The sequence below is a fragment of the Sus scrofa genome, chromosome 18, assembly GCF_054392235.1.
Source record: "Sus scrofa isolate SSC_HxYL_T2T_F1_AM1 chromosome 18, Sscrofa_HxYL_maternal_Yorkshire_Landrace_v2.0, whole genome shotgun sequence".
In the NCBI taxonomy this organism is placed as follows: Eukaryota; Metazoa; Chordata; class Mammalia; order Artiodactyla; family Suidae; genus Sus; species Sus scrofa.
This window is the reverse complement of record NC_139400.1, coordinates 14,900,703-14,918,554: the sequence shown is the minus strand read 5'-3', so window position 1 is coordinate 14,918,554 and position 17,852 is coordinate 14,900,703. Positions and strand designations below refer to the sequence as shown.

Here is a 17,852-nt window from a genome sequence, read left to right as displayed (position 1 = left end):
GAGGAAGGAGGGAGAATAGAAAAAGGAGGCTAGGAGAGGAGGGAAGCGGGAAGGGGAGCGGGAGGAAGGCTAGGGAGGAACAAAGGAAGTCAGACTGGAGGGAGAGACCTCTTTCCGCTGCCCCCTTTCCCTGTATCCCCAGCAATAAAGCCTTCCTTTGGTGGGATGAAATTATCATCGCAGGCTGCGTGTGTGTATGTGTGTGTGTGTGTGTGTGTGTGAGAGAGAGAGAAGTGAGACCACCTGGAGCTTTCAGGCCAAGGACTCCCGATTTCTCTGCCCTGGCCCATCCCCAACCCCAGCCCCCCCCCTTCTCATCTGGTCACTAAACCCCAGAGCAGACCAGGGGGCCCTGAGGCAGCTCTGGCCCAAGTCCAAGGTCTGCCCGCCCCTCCCCACTAGATCTTGGGGCCAGGCCCAGCCCCCAGGGGTGGGTGGAGGGGAGTCTGCACCTTAACCCCACCTTGAGTGAGGGGCTTCCTCCAGCCAGCAGTCAGGACATTGGCAGACAGGGCCAGGGGCATCATGGCAAAGTCCTCCCCTCATCCTGGCTACCCCCACAGCTCTCCCCTGGCCAGAGCAGTGCTGGGCACCTCCCTCTTTGTATAAGAATGTTTCTTTGCCAGGACACCCTCTGCTCCTATCACGGGGGCTGGCTCTATGTGACTTTGGCTTTCTGTGTCAGTTTGTCAAACACATGCAAGAAAGACATATGATAGAAAGAAGGAAAAAAAAAAAAAAAGCCAAAGAAAAGGTAGGATGCCAAAATCATTGCGTGACCTTGGGCAAGTCACTGTACCTGCCTGCTTCTCAGGGAGTGAGGAGCTGGCCCTCTGGGGCCCAGAAGGAAGACCCATTCTGGATTCGCAGCCAGTTTTCTCTCATGGCCCTCACGGCCACCATTAAGCAGGTGGCAGTGGCGCTGTGCAAAACCCCGTTCTGGTGAGGAGGGGGTTGGTCTGTGGGATGCTGTTTCTGTGGGATCCTGATGGGGGCTATAACCTAGGGGGTAGGACCCAGGGCTTGGCTCTGCCGGGGTGGGGGAGGTAGGTGTCCACAGAACCATCCTAGCTCTGGACCAACACTGGCCTGTCTGGCTAGATTCAGGGCAAAAGCAGGAGGGAGGTGTGGTCTCAGGATGCTGAAGCAAGCCTCCCTCCCCTGCTTCTGGGAGCACAGGAATGAACCTCACTCCATCAGCCTGGGAAACCGCACCCATCCCCCCATCACACCTGCCCCACTTGAGCCCCGAGACCCCGGGCCCCCCAGGACTCCCAGACCCCAGCCATCTTCCTTCTTGGCAGACGGGGGCCCCACCCCAGCCCTTCTGAGTCCTCTCCTCTTTGCGCTGAGCTCAGGCTCCCTCCTGACCAGCAGCAAGATAATCTGGTGGCCAGCATCTCACCCCCGACCCCAGGAAGCTTCTGAGGCCCTCCGCCGCTACTGCTCTGACCGGGTGGGCAGAGGGATTTCTGTGAATCACTGTCTGCTCAGGTCTGGGGTGTCACCTGAGTGAAGAAAACAAATTCGCCTGTACTTCCTTAAAGAGGTTTTAGGGAGATTAAGCCAAGCGGCAGCGGGAAGTAGAAGGTAGAGTTAGACAGCCGTGGAAGCAGCACATGGGCCCGACCCCCAGGTGTCTTTAACTCCATTAGGAGGCAAGAGTCTGGAAGGGCACTTTTTTTTTTTTTTTTTTTTTTTTTTTTTTTCTGGCTGCATCTGCGGCATGCAGGAGTTCCTGGGCCAGGGAGCAAACCCATGCCACAGCAGTGACAATGCCAGATCCTCAATCTGCTGAGCCGCTAGGGAACTCGGGCTGGCACCTACTCTTGACTCTCTTACTAAAGAGTTAAACCCAGCTTCAGCAACCCCTCCCTTGCACCCTAGGGCCTGAATGTAGCTGGAGAGACACACAACCACCCTGACAGGTCTCACAGTCATTTCTGGAGCTCAGACTTTGACTGGTCTCATCTTGCTGCACCTGCCCTCTCACTTTGTCCCTAGACCATTCGCGACCTTTCCGGCTCCCAGCCCGCTTCTGGAGTTTTCCACATCTCCCTGCTCCAGCCTCCAACTCCTCCCCCTTGTCACCCAGCTGAGGCCCCTGCTTCTCACATCCCTGAGAAAGCTTCTGAAGAGCGCTTCTGAAGAACTTCGAGAGATTCCCACCGCCTCCTGCCACCTCCGGGCCACTCTCTCCCCCATCCCACTGCTGAATCCTCTGCTTGATCTAAAGCTGGCCGTGCCCTCGTGCAGGACTCTCGCCCCCCCTCGCAGGCGGCTCTCTCCCACACCATCCCATCATGAGCCTTGTTCTCTCTCCCCGAGGGCTCCCAGCAGCAGGCTGAAGTCACCTTCCCTAGCTGAAAAACACTCATATCACCTGCTTCTCCCATTGCTTGCCTCCCAGTCGCAGCAACATTTCTTGAAAGAGTGGTCTACAGTTTGCTGAGTCAGCTCTCCCTGAATTCCGATCCCTCCAGGTGCTCATCCCCCTGCTCCCCCAAAACACTCCCATCAGGCCCACCAACGACTCCCCAGAGCCGTCCATTCTCAGGCATCGTCTTACTCCACCGTCTTACTCCACCGGCCACAGCATCCCCCGCGATGGGCTACTCTCTCCTCTTTTAAAGACCCTTCCCTTGGCTCCCAGGACACTTCCCTCTCCGGGTTTTCCTCTTGCAGCCCTGGGGGCCCCTTGTCAGTCTCCTTGGCTGGCCTTCCCTCTTGAAGTGGGGTGTCTCGGGGCCAGTCCTGGATCCTTGTCACTGCTCTACACTCATTCCTTGCAGATGGCGTCCATCACCCACTCGCAGAGTTTTAAATACCATCTATGTGCTGACAGCGCCCAGAGTTTTCCTCCAGCCCCGTCTTCTCTCCCAGTCCTCAGACTCGGACCCAGCTGTCTATCCATAGCCTGTCAGTTCCACCTGGGTCTTTGATAGACACGCTCACCTGCCCTAAGCTTGGCTCCCACCCACAGTCCTCACCCTTCTTCCATTTGCTCAGGCCCACGACCTTGACACCATCCTGGAACCCTGTCTTTTTCTCCCATCCCACATCAGAAAGCAAGTCCTCTTGGCTTTGGATCCAGAATTCCATCCCTTCTCACCTCTCCACGGCTACCGGCCTGGCCAGGCCAGGAAAAATGGATAGCCTGCTTCCACTCTGGCCCCAAACCGTCTAAGTCTCAACATGCAACCAGAGTGGTCCTTTAAGAAAGTGAGTCAGATGGCGTCACTTCTGCTCGGAAACCCTCCCAAGAGCCCCCACCCCGTCCCATTCCAGTCCCACTGCCCACCCCGCCCCCGGCTCCCTCTGGGTCCTACCTCCTGTATCCCCCTCACTCTTCTCTCTGCCTCAGCCTCTGGCCTCCTCGTGGTTCTTCAGCAACTCCAGGCACGCGCCACCCTTGGGGCCTGGGGCCTGTGGTTCCCTCCGCTGGGAAGGCTCTTCTTCCAGCTAACCCTGTTGCCTCCCTAAAGTCCTTGTCCAACTGTCCCCCTCAACGGGGCACTATCTGTCCACCCTATTAGAAGCCACTGCCTCCCCTCCCCGCCACGCTCCTGGTCTCTTTCCTTCTGCTGGATTTTCTCCCACAGCCCGCATGCCCTCCTCCCTCCTACACCGGCTCCTTAGGATGTTAGTTTCACTTCTGTGTCCCCCGTTAGAATGTAAGCTCCTAAAGGCAGGGGCCTTTGTGTCTTGTTCAGGGATAAACCCCACGTATCCGGCACATGGTAGAGACCCCGATACCGCGAAGGTGCAGGTAAACAGCACCCCTCCCAGTCTACTCCAGATGTGCAGCGCGCTGCCGAATGCTGCCTGGTGTGACCATCTGTGCTCGCGTTTCGTAGGATTCACAACAACGCCGTCATCTCAGGTGTGGGACCTGGCTGTTGCACAAGCCCTTTTGCACACCTGATCCTGTCTAGCTCTGACACAGACCCTGTCGGTGGGGGCTGGGAGTCCCATTCTAAAGACAAGGCAAAGGAGGCTCTAAGAAGCTGTGTCACCTACCAGCGTGGCTGTGCTGTTATGGGCTGGGGCTGGGACTGCGGATCCCAACCTCAAGGTCCCTGGGTTCTCTCTTCCACCTCAAGCTGCTTTCTGATGCCCCCTCACGGAGTGCCTGCCTGCTAGGGAAAATTCTCTCTCTCTGTGTCTCTCTCTCTCTACACACACACACGCACACGCACATGCACCCTCCACCTTCCCCAAACACCTGTTTTTGAAAGAAGGAAATCAAGATCCCCAGAGGCCTGCATATTTCAGCTGAATTACCCTCAATTATCTTTTAAAATATTCTCCCCCAAATCTCAAGCAGATTGTTTCAAATCCGGGGAATATAAATTCTAGAAGAATTTGCCATCAAGGTGTCTAAAATCGATGCCAGTGTGTTGGGGGACGTTACATTCGTTCCTGAATAAGAATTACCTTTTGGCCAAAAAATGAATCCTAGTTAAACTCTGAACGAGCCCGGGCTCCCTGCTCCTGTGGGTGGAGCAGCTGGTGTCCAGGGGCTTCTCCTGGCCAGACAGATGGACACACAGGTGTGCGTCCATGAACTCCCGGGCGGGACCCACGCACATGGATGGCACATCATCGGCACGCCACCCTGTCTTCCGGGAGCCACCCCGGGTGCTTCCTCTGGGAACGTGGTTCCCTGGCCACAGGCCATAGGCAACCTCAGGGCCACCTCGTCCCGCCTTCCTGGTATCACTCAATGCCCATAGGTCTGGAGAACTCAGAGGGTCTGATCTGGCCTAAGACGTGTAGGAGAAATGACGTGAGCAAAAGGCAGACGTCTCCGTCCACGAGCAGAGGGCTGTGGGTTTCCTGGGCACCCAGGCAAAAATAGTAGGATTGAGAGGAGGTGGCCTGTGAGACCTGCCTCTGATCAAGGATTTCATGGTCAAAGCCGGGCTCCCATGTCCCCACACAGAATACCCTGGAAGTCTCTGCGACTCAAATAGCTGTGGCGAGAACCAAGCGGCCTCATGAAGACTCACCATGGAGGGGTCTCGGGGAGGCAACCGGTGGGGTGGGCTCAGGGCCTGGACCTGCTTGGCGCACCACTCCTGGTTTCTGCAAACTTTTTTTTCTTTTTTTGGTCTTTTTAGGGCCGCACCCGTGACATGGAGGTTCGCAGGCTAGGGGTCCAATCTGAGCTGCAGCTGCCGGCCTACATCACAGCCGCAACAACGCAGGATCCTTAACCCACTGAGCAAGGCCAGTCCCCGCCCCGCTTCTTCCTGGGGGTGTGGCCACTAGAGCTCCTGCTTTCCCTCCTCCGAATTCTGAAGGCAGCTATCAAAGTCCCTCTGTTACCTGTTTAATGGCGTGTCCCCCCCCACCCCCATTAATTTGTTGGAGTCCGAACCTCCAACACTTCAGAATACGATTTTTTTTTTCTGTCTTTTTAGGGCCACACCTGCGGCATACAGAAGTTCCCAGGCTAGGGGTCGAATCAGAGCTGTAGCCGATGGTCTACGCCACAGCCACAGCAATGCAGGATCCGAGCCGCATCTGCGACCTACACCACAGCTCACGGCAACGATGGATCCTTAACCCACAGAGCGAGGCCAGGAATTGAACATGCAACCGCATGGTTCCTAGTTGGAGTCGTTTCCTCTGCGCCAGGGTGGGAACTCCAGATTTTTTTTTCTTTTCCCGGCCCCACCAGTGGCACATGGAAGTTCAGGGCGGGAGGTGGGGGGTGTTGAATGGGAGCTACAGCTGCTGGCCTATACCACAGCCCACAGGAACACCAGATCCTTAATCCACTGAGCGGGGCCAGGGATTGATCCCGCATCCTCATGGATGATACGTTAGGTTCTAGCCCACTGAGCCACAGCAGGAACTCCCAGAACATGATCTTATTTGGAGCTAATCAGGTTCAGATGAGGTAGCTCTCTAGTGTGGCCCTAATCCAGTATGACAGGTGTCATAAAACTGGGGCGTCAGGACCCACAGCCAGACACACACAGAGGGGGGAGACAGTGTGAGGGGACCAGGGTGGAAGACGGCCGTCTACACTCCAAGGAGAGAGGCCTGGAGGGATCCTTGCCTCCCAGCCCTTGGAGGGCGCCAGAGCTGCCCTCCTCTTGAGCTCAGACTTGCAGCCTCCAGGATGTAAGAAAACCCGTCTCCACCGTTAAAGCCCCCAGTCTGGCCGTTGGGTTATGGCAGCTCCAGCAAATGACACTGCTCTTCCCCCTCCTCTGTGTCACTCGGCCTCTGCCCTCACATCCCCTGGTTTTCCCAAAGCCACTCAATGCGGGGCCCTCAGAACAATGTGCTGATGAGCCCAACACAGGGCACGACCTGGGCCAGAAGACCTGAGTTTGAGTCTTTATTCCACCTACTGACAGGAGGGCAAGAGGGCCAAGGTCTCTGAGCCTCAGTCTCTTCATCTATAAAAATGGGCATCGCATCATCTCGCCCCCTCCCTGCGTTACTGTGAACAGCAAAAGAGAAACGAGAGGACACAGGTGAAAATTCTCTTTAAGTCATAGCGGACTAATGAAGTTACTGCTGTTACTAAATTATTTTTTTTAGGGCCGCACCTGCAGCATATGGACGTTCCCAGGCTAGGGGTCAAATTGGAGCTGAAGCTGCCAACCTACCCCACCGCCACAGGAACGCGGATCCAAGCCACATCTGTGACCTATGCCACACCTTGCGGTAATGCTGGTTCTTTAACCCACTGAGCGAAGCCAGAGATCGAACCTGAATCCTCATGGATACTAGTCAGGTTCTTAACCTGCAGAGCCACAGTGGGAACTCCAGTTACCATTGTTATCCATGCACACATCCCTCTTTGGACTTGTCCTGAACTCTCTGTCCATTAAAAACTTGATTCTCCTTCTCCTTTTGATGATGCCAAAACACATCCCCAGCCCACACGTGTCGAGTTGCCTTTTCGGACTCAAGAATATTCACCTTGTGAGAACTAGCCCGTTATTCCAGCTTGAGAGCTTTTGGATCTCAATTTTCTTATCTAGTATATTTACCATCCTGTCTAGCTGGGCATCTTTCATAAATCCAGTGACCATAACCTTCTGTCCTCATCCAAGCCTTCATGGAAAGAGGCACCAGGACAAAGCCCTCCTGCCAAATGATCCATACCCTTTGGGATTGGTCTTCAATTGGCAGCAGATACATTCGATGCTACTAATATCCAGGGATATGCTGGAGTGTCATGTTGGTAGTTTAAAATCAGCTACGGTGGGAGTATTTATACCATGGAAATGAGCAAATGATGCGAATCAGATTTCAGCTCCCCCTTCCCACCCCGTCAAGAGTCAGCTGTTAAATGCTCAGCACACCACTGCATTCAGGCCAAGTGCATGTGTCAGACTGAAGATACTGGGAGAGACTTTGTCAGAAGCCTCCAAATTAACACCTATGTCTTTACGGAGCTTAAGAGCCTAACAAACTGTTCAATATTCATAATATAACTTGGTTTTTTCAACATCCCAGGAAGTTAAAGGGGTGGATGGTACTAATGGACCCATTTTAAAGATGAGGAACCCAAGGTTAATGACTGACTCAGAGCCAGTCACCTGACTGGTGTTGAAAGGGTCAAACACCCATGTTCTGATCTCAAGGTCAATATTCTTTTCTGCTCCCCATCTGACTGCTCCCCTGTTGGTTGTTAAAAGCACCCTGAATTGCAGTTCCCATTGTTGCTCCGCAGGTTAGGAACCCAGGATAGTGTCCGTGAGGATGTGGGTTCGATCCCTGGCCTCACTCAGTGGGTTAAGGATCAGCATTGCCGCAAGCTGTGGTGCAGGTCACAGGTGTGGCTCAGATCTGGTGTGGCTCAGATCTGACGTGGCTGCTGCTGTGGTGTAGACCCTAGCTGCAGCTCCGATTCAACCCCTACCCCAGGAACTTCCATATGCCACAGGTGTGGTGGGAAAAAGAAAAAAGCATTTAAATAAATAAAACATAAAGAAGCGCCCTGGATTCCCTCAGCGGCCACTGCTCTGGGTTTGAAACTCAGACACGTGGCGAGAGGGAACCTCCAAGAGCCTCGGCCCTTTCCATTAGCAGCACTTCTCTGAGGATGTTTTTTTTTTTTTTTTTTTTTTTTTTTTTGGTGGAGGTGTGCAACTCAGTTCCCAGACCAGGGGTTGAACCCAGACGACAGTAGTGAAAGCACCAAATCCTAACCACTAGACCACCAGGGAACTCCACACCTCTGAGGATTGATGAGCAATGCTTTTCAATGTGGGGCCCCAACCTCTACTTGGGAGAATCTTCTCAAGCATTTTTTTTTTTTTTTTGGTTTTTTGCTTTTCAGGGCCGCACCAGCGGCATATGGAGGTCCCCAGGCTAGGGGTCTAATCAGAGCTGTAGCCACCGGCCTATGCCACAGCAACACCACCACCAGATCCAAGCCGCATCTGCAATCTACACCCCAGCTCATGGCAACGCCGGATCCTTAACCCACTGAGCAAGGCCAGGGATCAAACCCACAACCTCACAGTTTCTAGCCGGATTCGTTTCCACTGTGCCACAGTGGGAACTCTTGTTTTTGTTTTTTTTTTTTTTTTTTTTTTTTTGGCCATGCCCGCAGCATGACGAAGTTCCTAGGCCAAGAATGGAACCTGCACCACAGCAGCAACCCGTTCCACTGCAGCAACAATACCAGATCCTCAACCCGCTGTGCCACAAGAGAACTCCAGCTTCTCTTCCTAAAAGTGGTGGCAATAATTAAAAAAAAAAAAAAAAAAGTAGTGACAATGCTAACATTTACCTCACGGTGTGGTGGTGAGGCCACATCCGTTAAACCTGTAAAATTCTTCAAACTCGCAGTAAGCCCTCTGTCCACACTGGCTACTATTACTCTGACCGCAACACTCCCCTCTTTCCCTTCCTGGAGGGCTGCAGTCTTGACAGATGGGGTGTATTTTTGAAAGAGTGTCTAAGAAAGGTTTTCTCCTGAAGGAACAGGCCTGGTAAAATGGGGGACAAGGTGGTAAAATCGGGGCTCAGAGGGGAAACTGAGGCAAGAAAAAGCAACAGCCGGATGATGCTTCTGCTGGTGGGGAGGGACGGAGGCGGGGGTGTAGACGGAGCTGGAGCTCAGGCCCCCTCCCCTGCTGGCAGGACCCTCTCCCCCACCCCCTCCCTCCTGCAGCCCCCTCCAAGCCCACCCACCTGGGCCCCTGCTGCTGATCCAGCTGCTCAGACCAGACTGGTGACAGGGCTCTTTCCCTGGGCTGCACTGGTTTACTGCTTTTTTTTTTTTTTTTTTTCCAACTAAAAACTTCATTAAAGGCCAAGAAGGCAGGGCTCTCAGGCCTGCAGATTGCATCATGCTGGACAGAGAGCGGAGAGCCACTGCTGGAAAGATGGAGAAGTTTCCCAAGGTAACGCTGGATCTGAGTTCTCAGAACCGGGGCCACAGCTGACCTTTGCCCCTGCAGGCGGTAAGCCCTGGGGCTTCTCGCTGACTCCAGCCTTCAGGAGACAATAGTGCCAGTGAGGACAGCGGGCTGGGCTGGAGCCACCGGAGCCACGGGTCACCCGGCCAGTGCTGAGGTTCTAGAGGTGTCACCTGGAGCAGGGACGGCGCCGAGCATCCCATTTTGACCCACGCAGTGACCCGCTGCATGACGCCTTGTGCAGAGTGGCCGTGATCAGCGCCCCACCGAACACAGACGCCGTCCCGTCTTACACAGGAGACCCCCAGGGAGCCAAGCACCTCTGCCCTGGTCAGCCAGCAGCTCAGGCCGCACGCACCCTCTGAGGAGGCCGGGGGGCTCCGCCACCTCCAGCTCTCCCAGTGCGTCTGAGCTGGCTGCACAGGCCCCCAGGGAAGGGGCATCGCAAGAGGCCAGAGCTGGAGGTCCCCGAGAGCAGACACGGGGCATGTGGGAGACCAGCCTCCGCATGTCCGGAGGCGGTCACATGTCACGGGAGCAGAAAGAGGTTCACTCTCTAGCTCTAAGGGCAAGACCAAGGTCACAGGAAGGAAGCGCCTCCGTCCCCACAAGGACAGCTGAAGCGGGGATGAACTTCCTCCATCACGGCGACCAGGTCCTGCGGCCGTGGGCCAAGGGCACCTGTAAAGCGCAGCCCAGGGGTCAGCAGGTCAAGGTGGGCAGGCAAGAAGGGCTCCCCTTGGATCATGGGGGTACAGAGAGCAGGGTCCACAGTGCGAAGGGATCTCAGGCTCCTCTGAGGAGCAGAGTGACCTGCTCTCCCCTGCAGCCTCATCCATCTGCTCATTCACTCACAAAATATTTTGCGGAACTGTGCTGAACAAGACAAGTGCAGTCTGGGCCTTTAAGGAGCACGACGATGAAATATTCACATACAAGACCTAAGAAGGGAGAACTTTACACCCCGAGGTGGGAGGAAGAGTCCCTGAAAGAAGTGGTATTTAAGTCAAGACTTGAATGATGAGCATATGCAGGCAGGTGAAAGGAGCTGGAAGGGTGTTGCAGGCAAAGGAACAGCGTACGTGAAGCCCTCAAGGAAACGGAGGACACAGGGGATCAGGCTGTGTTACAAGAAGCCCATGTGGCTACTCTGGGGGGTTGGGGTTGGGGGGAGGGGCCCAGACCCAGTGCAGGGCCCCAGTTGTCATCCAGGCAGGAGACAATAGCAACATGGACAAGTGTGGGGACGATGTGATTGAGATGTGACCAGGAAATAACATCAAATAAAACGATGGTCCTCAGAGAGAGAGAAGGAAGGGGTGGAGTCAAAGGTCACTTCCAGGTCTGAACTTAAGCTTCAGGGGCCAGCAAGGTGGATGGTCCCGACCCCACCATGAAGGGGACTCTGCTCTCTTGTCTTCATGTGTTTGCAAGGAAGCATCTACTCTATTCTTCAGGAGTGAAGTTTCTGGAAAATCCTCCGCAGCCTCACCCCACCCCACTTCCCCTTGGGGTCTAATGGGGTGGTGAGGGTCTGATACCGTCCGGACAAGTCCCTCTCCTGGGGGAGGCAGAAGGAAGTCGGGGCTGTTCCCTGTGATCTGCCTTCCCCTTCAGGGGTGTCTGCTGAGAGAGGCAGCCAGTCCTCCTGCACCAGGTCAGGGCGGGGTCTGCCACCAGGTCAGGGGGGATCTGCCTTCTACATCTGGGCCTGAGGTTCATGCTTCTTTCTTCAGTCTGGCTTTCCCTGCCATGAAGTTAATAAATCCCTGCCATCTGTGTCTGTCTCTCAGTGGGTTCAGGTCCTGGGGGTAAGGTGTGTGACTGGCCCCTCCCTGTACCCAAGTTCACCTGTTGGGCACCCATGCTGATCAAAGCCTTTCTTTTCTTTTTTTTTTTTTTTGCTATTTCTTGGGCGCTCCCGCAGCATATGGAGGTTCCCAGGCTAGGGGTCAAATCAGAGCTGTAGCCTCCGGCCTACACCAGAGCCACAGCAACGCGGGATCTGAGCCGCATCTGCAACCTACACCACAGCTCATGGCAACGCCGGATCGTTAACCCACTGAGCAAGGGCAGGGACCGAACCCGCAACCTCATGGTTCCTAGTCAGATTCGTCAACCACTGCGCCACGACGGGAACTCCAAGGCCTTTATTTTCTTATGAGGATAATAACACTCTCGCCCTGAGAATATGACTCTGTACTTGATTCCTGATTTTATTTATTTAGTCTTTTCATCTTTAAGGCCGTATCCGTGGCATGTGGAGGTTCCCAGACTAGGGGTTGATTCGAGATGTAGCCGCCAGCCTACACCACAGCCACAGCAATGCAGGATCCGAGCCATGTCTGTGACCTACACCATAGCTCACGGCAACACCAGATCCTTAACCCACTGAGCAAAGCCAGAGATCGAACCCACATCCTAATGGATCCTAGTCGGGTTCGTTAACCGCTAAGCCACGATGGGAACTCTGATTTCTGATTTAATTTTATTTAACTTATTTATTTATTTTTCAGTCTTCTTGTCTCTTTTTTAGGGCCACACCCACAGCATGTGGAGGTTCCCAGGCTAGGCATCCAATTGGAGCTGCAGCCGCAAGCCTACACCACAGCCATAGCAACTCGGGATGTGAGCCGCGTCTTCAACCTACATCACAGCTCAGGGCAACGCTGGATCCTTAACCCACTGAGCGAGGCCAGGAATCGAACCTGCATCCTCATGGATGCTAGTCGGTTTCGCTAATCACTGAGCCACGAAGGGAACTCTGATTCCTGATTTTATTTATTTATTTATTTAATTTATCTATTTAATTTATTTTTATTAATTTATTTTTGTCTTTTTGTCTTTTCTAGGGCCGCTTCCCGCAGCATATAGAGGTTCCCAGGCTAGGGGTCGAATCGGAGCTGTAGCCGCCAGCCTACGCCACAGCTCACGGCAACGCTGGATCCGTAACCCACTAAGCAAGGTCAGGGACTGAACCTGCAACCTCATAGTTCCTAGTTGGATTCGTTAACTACTGAGTCATGACGGGAACTCCGATTGCTGATTTTAAAGAAAACTTTCCTGCTGCCTGATAGTCACTGGAAACTTTGTTGTAAGTACTAACAGGCAACGCAGTCTTTGAGTTGTTTTAAATTTTTATCTTTGAACTGAGCCCGGTCAGCATGATATTCCATCACCCCTTGGCTTAGCCCCAGGAAGCTGCTGTGGAGCTGCGGAGGCCATCACTTAACTTGTCATCACACAGGAGGGACTTCTTGGGGTCTCAGGACCAGAAGTCCCAGTCTTTGGGGGCAAATGGTCTGATTTTCATCTTCTAGGCAGTGTAACTGGCTCCTGCTCCCTGATCGCGGGCAGGGGCCTGGGACTCATGGTCTGCGCGTCGTCCACTAACCTCAGCCTTGGTTACAGAGACTTCCTAGCTCTCCGTCCCAAATGCCTCTCCCTGTGTGTCTGCAAACTACCTCCGGCTATTCTGGAATGAGACTTCTCCCGCATCTTCTCTCTCCTCCCCTCCCGGCGCGCTATCCTTACTCCAAGCCCCAGAATGTTCTTTAGTCTGGAAAGAAGGCTAACATGGGAGATGACCCAAGTTTGTAATTTCCAGTCAAAGGGCTGCGCGCTCCTGAGGTACTTTCTCAAGTTTCCTGGGAGTAAGTTCAGGTCACAGAGAAACGGGTTTCACGGCCTAGGAAGTTGATGAAACAGGGGGCCAGGCTGAAGTGCGCAGCTGCTCTCCCGCAGGGTCCCTGGTGAGTTTCCGAGGGCCTGCACATCCCGCACTGGCACAGGGGACCACGGGCACAGCCAAAGTCTCCCTCAGTGGAGCGCCCGCCACAAGCAGGCCAGCAATTCAAGAGAGCTGGGAATCCAGCCACGACGGAGGGCTGCTGGCTCGTCCCACACGGCTTCCCCCGTGACACCTCCCCTCCGCCCCGTGACACCTCCAGCTCATTACTTCTGCCACTTAACGCTCACTAACGACAAGCTCTCACTTGCAATCAGACCGCGGGCACGAGGGCCAAAGACAGCCTCCAGCTGTGCCACGCCTGGCCCGTGCCGTCTAGACACCAGCGCGGGCCTGTCAGCATCCAAATGACAGCATGTGCCCCAGCCCCCGAGTGTCAAAGCCGGCTCCTGCCTGCCGCACATGCTGAGAGAAGGCCGATTTTATGTTAATGTGACTCCAACATAAAACGCCAGAAACTTCCCCCAGCACCTCGCTGCCTTCATCACACAGGTGAGGTCAGGACTCCCGGCTCCCCAGGAATCCTGGAAGGAACCCTCGAGTCACCTCATGACTGGGGCCCCTCGGGGGACCGGGGGTCACTCCCAAGCTCCCATCTTCCCAAGCCTCCCCTCCCCCACTGCCCGGCCCTTCCTATAGGCCAGCTCCTTCAGGCAAGGCCTGGCACAGCCCAGGGCACCCACCTTCTGCCCCTGGGGAGACCCTCACGGCTTATCAGTGCCCCTCAAATCAGCCATGATTTATGAGAACTCATCACGTGGGCCCGGTTCTGGTGGACCCTCCAGGCACCCCTGCTGCCTCCCCATCAGCCTCCCCATTTGACCTGGCCTCCACCTTCAGTGCCCCCCGAGGTTTAGAGCTGCCCAGGAAGAAGGGATTTAGTGCCCTGCTGCCACCTTGTCTCTAAGAGTCTGCATTTCAAAACCAAGCCAAGGAACACGTGAGCTTAATCCACACAGGGCGGTGGTCAGGTTGTGGGGTGGTGGGCAGCACCTCTGTCTGGGGGCCCTGACCGACGACGGCACAACTCAAGTGTCTCTGTGGCGACCAGCACCAGTGATGGGGCTCTCTGCCGTCCAGTGCTGTGCCACCTCTGGCCTGGCAGTGCCCCCCGGCAGCCAGCGCCCTGTACCGAAGCGCCCTGGGCACCACCTGCCCGGAGGAGTGCCAGGCAGAGAGGGGGCGGGGCTGCCCTCGCCTTCAGAGCAGCCCTGGCAGGGAGCCAGTTCCCTTCTCCTTCTGCGGAGGGGAGAGAAGCTGGCACACACTCTCAGGCCCCAGGGCACCAGCCTGCCCCTCCTCCTGGTTCTCCGAAAGCCCACTTCGAACTGCCCCTAGGAAGGGCCTTCCTGGTGTTTCCCTGAGGCCTGAATCACGCCAGGGCACTTTCTGCTGGACTGCCAGCCCTGCCAGCAGGGCCTGAGTCCCTCATACCTCCAGGTGACAGCTCCCGATCTGTTGCCAGATGACTCCCCCCAGTGAGGCGACCAGAGTGACGGGGGCGGGGGGCTGGACAGGCCGAGCTCAGCCCAGATGGCATGTCTCGGACCCAGCTCCACCCTCACGCAGATGAATGGGGCTCTGGGCCAGGTGGCCGTTCCACACGGTGCCTCAGCGCTTCCTTCTGCACCAGGGGCCCCGACGGGGGACTAGCCAGGCTGTCTCCTCTCACGCTGCCTGCCGGGAGTTGGCGCGCTCACTACGGGCCTGAGAGCCAGCACCTCTGAGCCGGAGGCCTGCCTGGTGGCAGGGCAAGGCCAGCTCCACCAGAGGCCCTGCCACAGGACGCCACCCCTCCTGCCTGGAACGAACCCCTGTCCGGGTCCCAGAAAGCTTTCGGATGTTCGCCATAGCAGGTTTGGGGGTAGGTTTCCAGAGCCCAAGTTGTGCCAGGATCAGCGGTTTCCTCCCAGCTGTGTGCTGGGGTGTGTGTGTGTGTGTGTGTGTGTGTGTGTGTGTGCGCTCGCGCACAGGTGAGGGGCGAGAAGGCGTGTGTCTGGGTGTCCGTGGGGAGGACATGGAACAAGCCAGAGGAGGCTCACTTGTCCCTGGCTCCGACTGGCTTCAAGAGGCAGGACCCAGGGACAGTGGAAAGTAAGGGGACCCTGAGCAAGAGGGGGGGCCAGTGTGGAGGTGGCTGCCAGCAGGGCCTGGGCAGAGGTTCCAATTGGGGTAGGGGATGAGAAGAGGCCCTGCCACAGGTCCAGCTCGGGGCAGAAGGGCCAAGAGGGGGCCCAGGGGTAGGACCAGAGGCTGAGAGCCAGTGACTCTCAGTGGAACCCCGAGGCTCCTGCTCCAGGGCTGGCGGGGGTGGGGTGGGGGGAGGGCAGCAGCGCCTACCTGTACCACGGCGGGTGGGTGCTGAAGGCCTGGAGTCATAGGTGGCAGGGTCCTGCAGCGGGGGAGTCATCCAGTGCCCCCTCGGTGCCCGGGCCCAGAGCCTACCGTGCCTGCAGCACCAAGGGCCATTCTGGGGGGGATCTGAAAGGAGAGGGCAGTGGGAGGGACTGGCCAGACCCCGAGCCCCAGAGCCAGACTCACAAGGGCCTGCTGTGTGGACCAGCTCCATGACAAGGTCTGAGGAAGGCAGGAGGCGCGTAGGAAGGGAGCAGGGGGCGGGCTGGGCCAGCCTGGCTGGGTGGCACAAGGAAGGGCAGCGTGACTGCAGGAAGCAGTCAGAGACCAAGGCCTACAGGTCAGGCCTGGAAGGATGCGAGTCAAGGAGCTGGCAGAGCCCAGGCCCTGGCAGAGGCAGCACCTTTGGGGGGTCCTGTCAAGAGTGGAGGAGAGAGCCGGGCACTGGGGTGGGGAGGGCATGACCGGCAGCCAGGATGGGACCTGGATGACTTCTGGAGCTCAAGGATGTCCCAAGGGACAGCTAGGGGTGGGTGGCAGTAGAGCCAACCCGCTCTGTAGTCTGCCCAGCCGACAGTGGGCCCTCCCTGTGTGCCCAGCCTTCGTGGTCACCCCCTGCCAGGGAGGAAGGCGGTGGGCTAGGGTCAGAACCCAACTTGTGGGCAGACAGCAGGTTGGGGGACGAGGAGGGGGCAGTGTGGTAGCTTGGGAGCAGTGTGGGGGCTTGGGAGCAGTTCAGGGGCATGTGCTGGGGGTGTTGGCCAGAGGGTGACTCTGAGAAGGGTGAGGAGGCAGGGAGGCAGTGAGAGGAGGGAGATGCCAAGAGGGGAGGATGTTACCAGCCTGGGGCAGGGGAGGAGGTACCTGGCAGGAAGAGGGACAATCTGAATGGGGGAGAGGTGTTGGGCAAGAGGAGGCCAAGAGGAAGGGGCACAAGGGAGGGAAGGAGGGGCCAGGCAGGGGGGAGGGAGAGGGCCAGGCAGGGGGGAGAGGGGAGAGACAGGCGGGGGGAGGGGGAGGAGGAGGGCAGGGGAGGGGGTTGGGCCAGGCAGGGGTGGGGTGGGGGTGCCAAGCATGGGGGAGGGGGGGAGATGCCAGGTAGGGAGGGGGTGGGGAGGAAAGCTCCAGTCAGGAGCAGGGCAGGAAAGTGCTGGGCAGGGAGGAGGGGACAGGCCACTGGGGACAAGTAGGTACAAGGCAGTTGGGGAGGAGGGAAGGTGCCAGACACGAGGGAGGAGAGGAAGGTACCAGGCAGGAGAGTGCCAGGCAAAGGGAAAACGGGGGAATGCAGGGGAGGGGGAGAGGGGAGGGACCAGGTAAGGGGAGGAGGGAAAGAAGCCGGGTGAGGCGTGGAGGGGGAAGAATCAGAGAGGAGGCTGGATGGGAGTTTGCCAGTCAGGGAAGAGGTGCAAGAAAGGGAGTGGGGGGAGGTGCCAGGCGGGGCGGTGGGGCGAGGGGAGTCAGGAGTGGGGGGAGAGATCAGGAAAGGAGAGGGGGGGGAGCCAGGCAGGGAGAAGGGGGTGCCAGGTAAGAGGAAGGTGCCAGGAAGGGGTAAGAAGGGAGGTGCCAGGCAGAGGGAGAACAGGGAAATGCCAGGCAAGGGGAGGGGGGAAGGAAACGCCAGACGGGGGGGGGGGGCGGTGAGGGATGCCAGGCAGGCGGGAGGCGAGGAGGTACCAGGCGGGGGGGAGGAGGGATGCCAGGCAAAGGAAGGAGGGGTGATGCCAGTAGAGGCAAGACGGGTACTGCCAAGCAGGGAAGGCCGGGGCGCCGGCGCAGCGCGGCCGGGCGGCGTCTCCTCCAAGGGCCTGGGGGCCGCGCGGCGCGGGTCGCTCACCTGCTCCCCCGGGACCCCGGCCCGGAGCGCGGTCGCTCGCTCCCTGCTCGGCGCTCGGCTCGGCCCGGCGCCTGCGCCGCTGCTGCCGGGAGCGGGGGAGGCGCAGGGAGCGTCTGCAAAGAGCGAGGAGCTTAATAATGAGTTAGGGATCAGAGCAGTCAGCGTCGCCCCATCCATCCGAATGTGCGATCGCCACGCTTGGAGCACCGCGGCGCGCACTGGCCGGGCCCATTGTGATGTTCATTTAGTCAGTGCACAGATGTGCCTTCGTCTGTAGATGCGCCTCTGCGCCCGCGGATTCACATAGACCTTCAGAGGGTCCGATGTGACCGCAGACATTAGGCGCATGGGACCACAGACAGACAGACACACACACTCTCAGTGGGGAGAGGGCCTCGGTTCCACTCCAGGTTCAAGGACAGGCTCCGACGGATGCCCCCGCCCCGCCCCGTCATGCATGTGCACGCTCCTGGTCTAATCTGTGTCCCTCCGGGCTGTACTACCGATTCCGCGG

At 57.1% G+C, this 17,852-nt stretch overlaps 1 protein-coding gene across 4 annotated transcripts in view; it reads right to left on the bottom strand.

The window, feature by feature from the left end:
* The window catches only part of SMARCD3 (SWI/SNF related, matrix associated, actin dependent regulator of chromatin, subfamily d, member 3), a 30,621-nt gene extending 13,217 nt beyond the window's left edge, over positions 1-17,404 (bottom strand). For all 4 annotated transcript variants that reach the window (XM_085005159.1, XM_085005167.1, XM_021079264.2 and 1 more), the window contains exons 1-2: positions 17,339-17,404; positions 15,487-15,627 (exon numbers count right to left, since the gene is read on the bottom strand). In XM_085005159.1, the coding sequence (XP_084861285.1) occupies positions 15,487-15,525 (39 nt within the window). In that variant the 5' untranslated portion in view covers positions 15,526-15,627; positions 17,339-17,404. The remainder of the gene's footprint in view (positions 1-15,486; positions 15,628-17,338) is intronic.
* Positions 17,405-17,852: the final 448 nt, after the last annotated feature.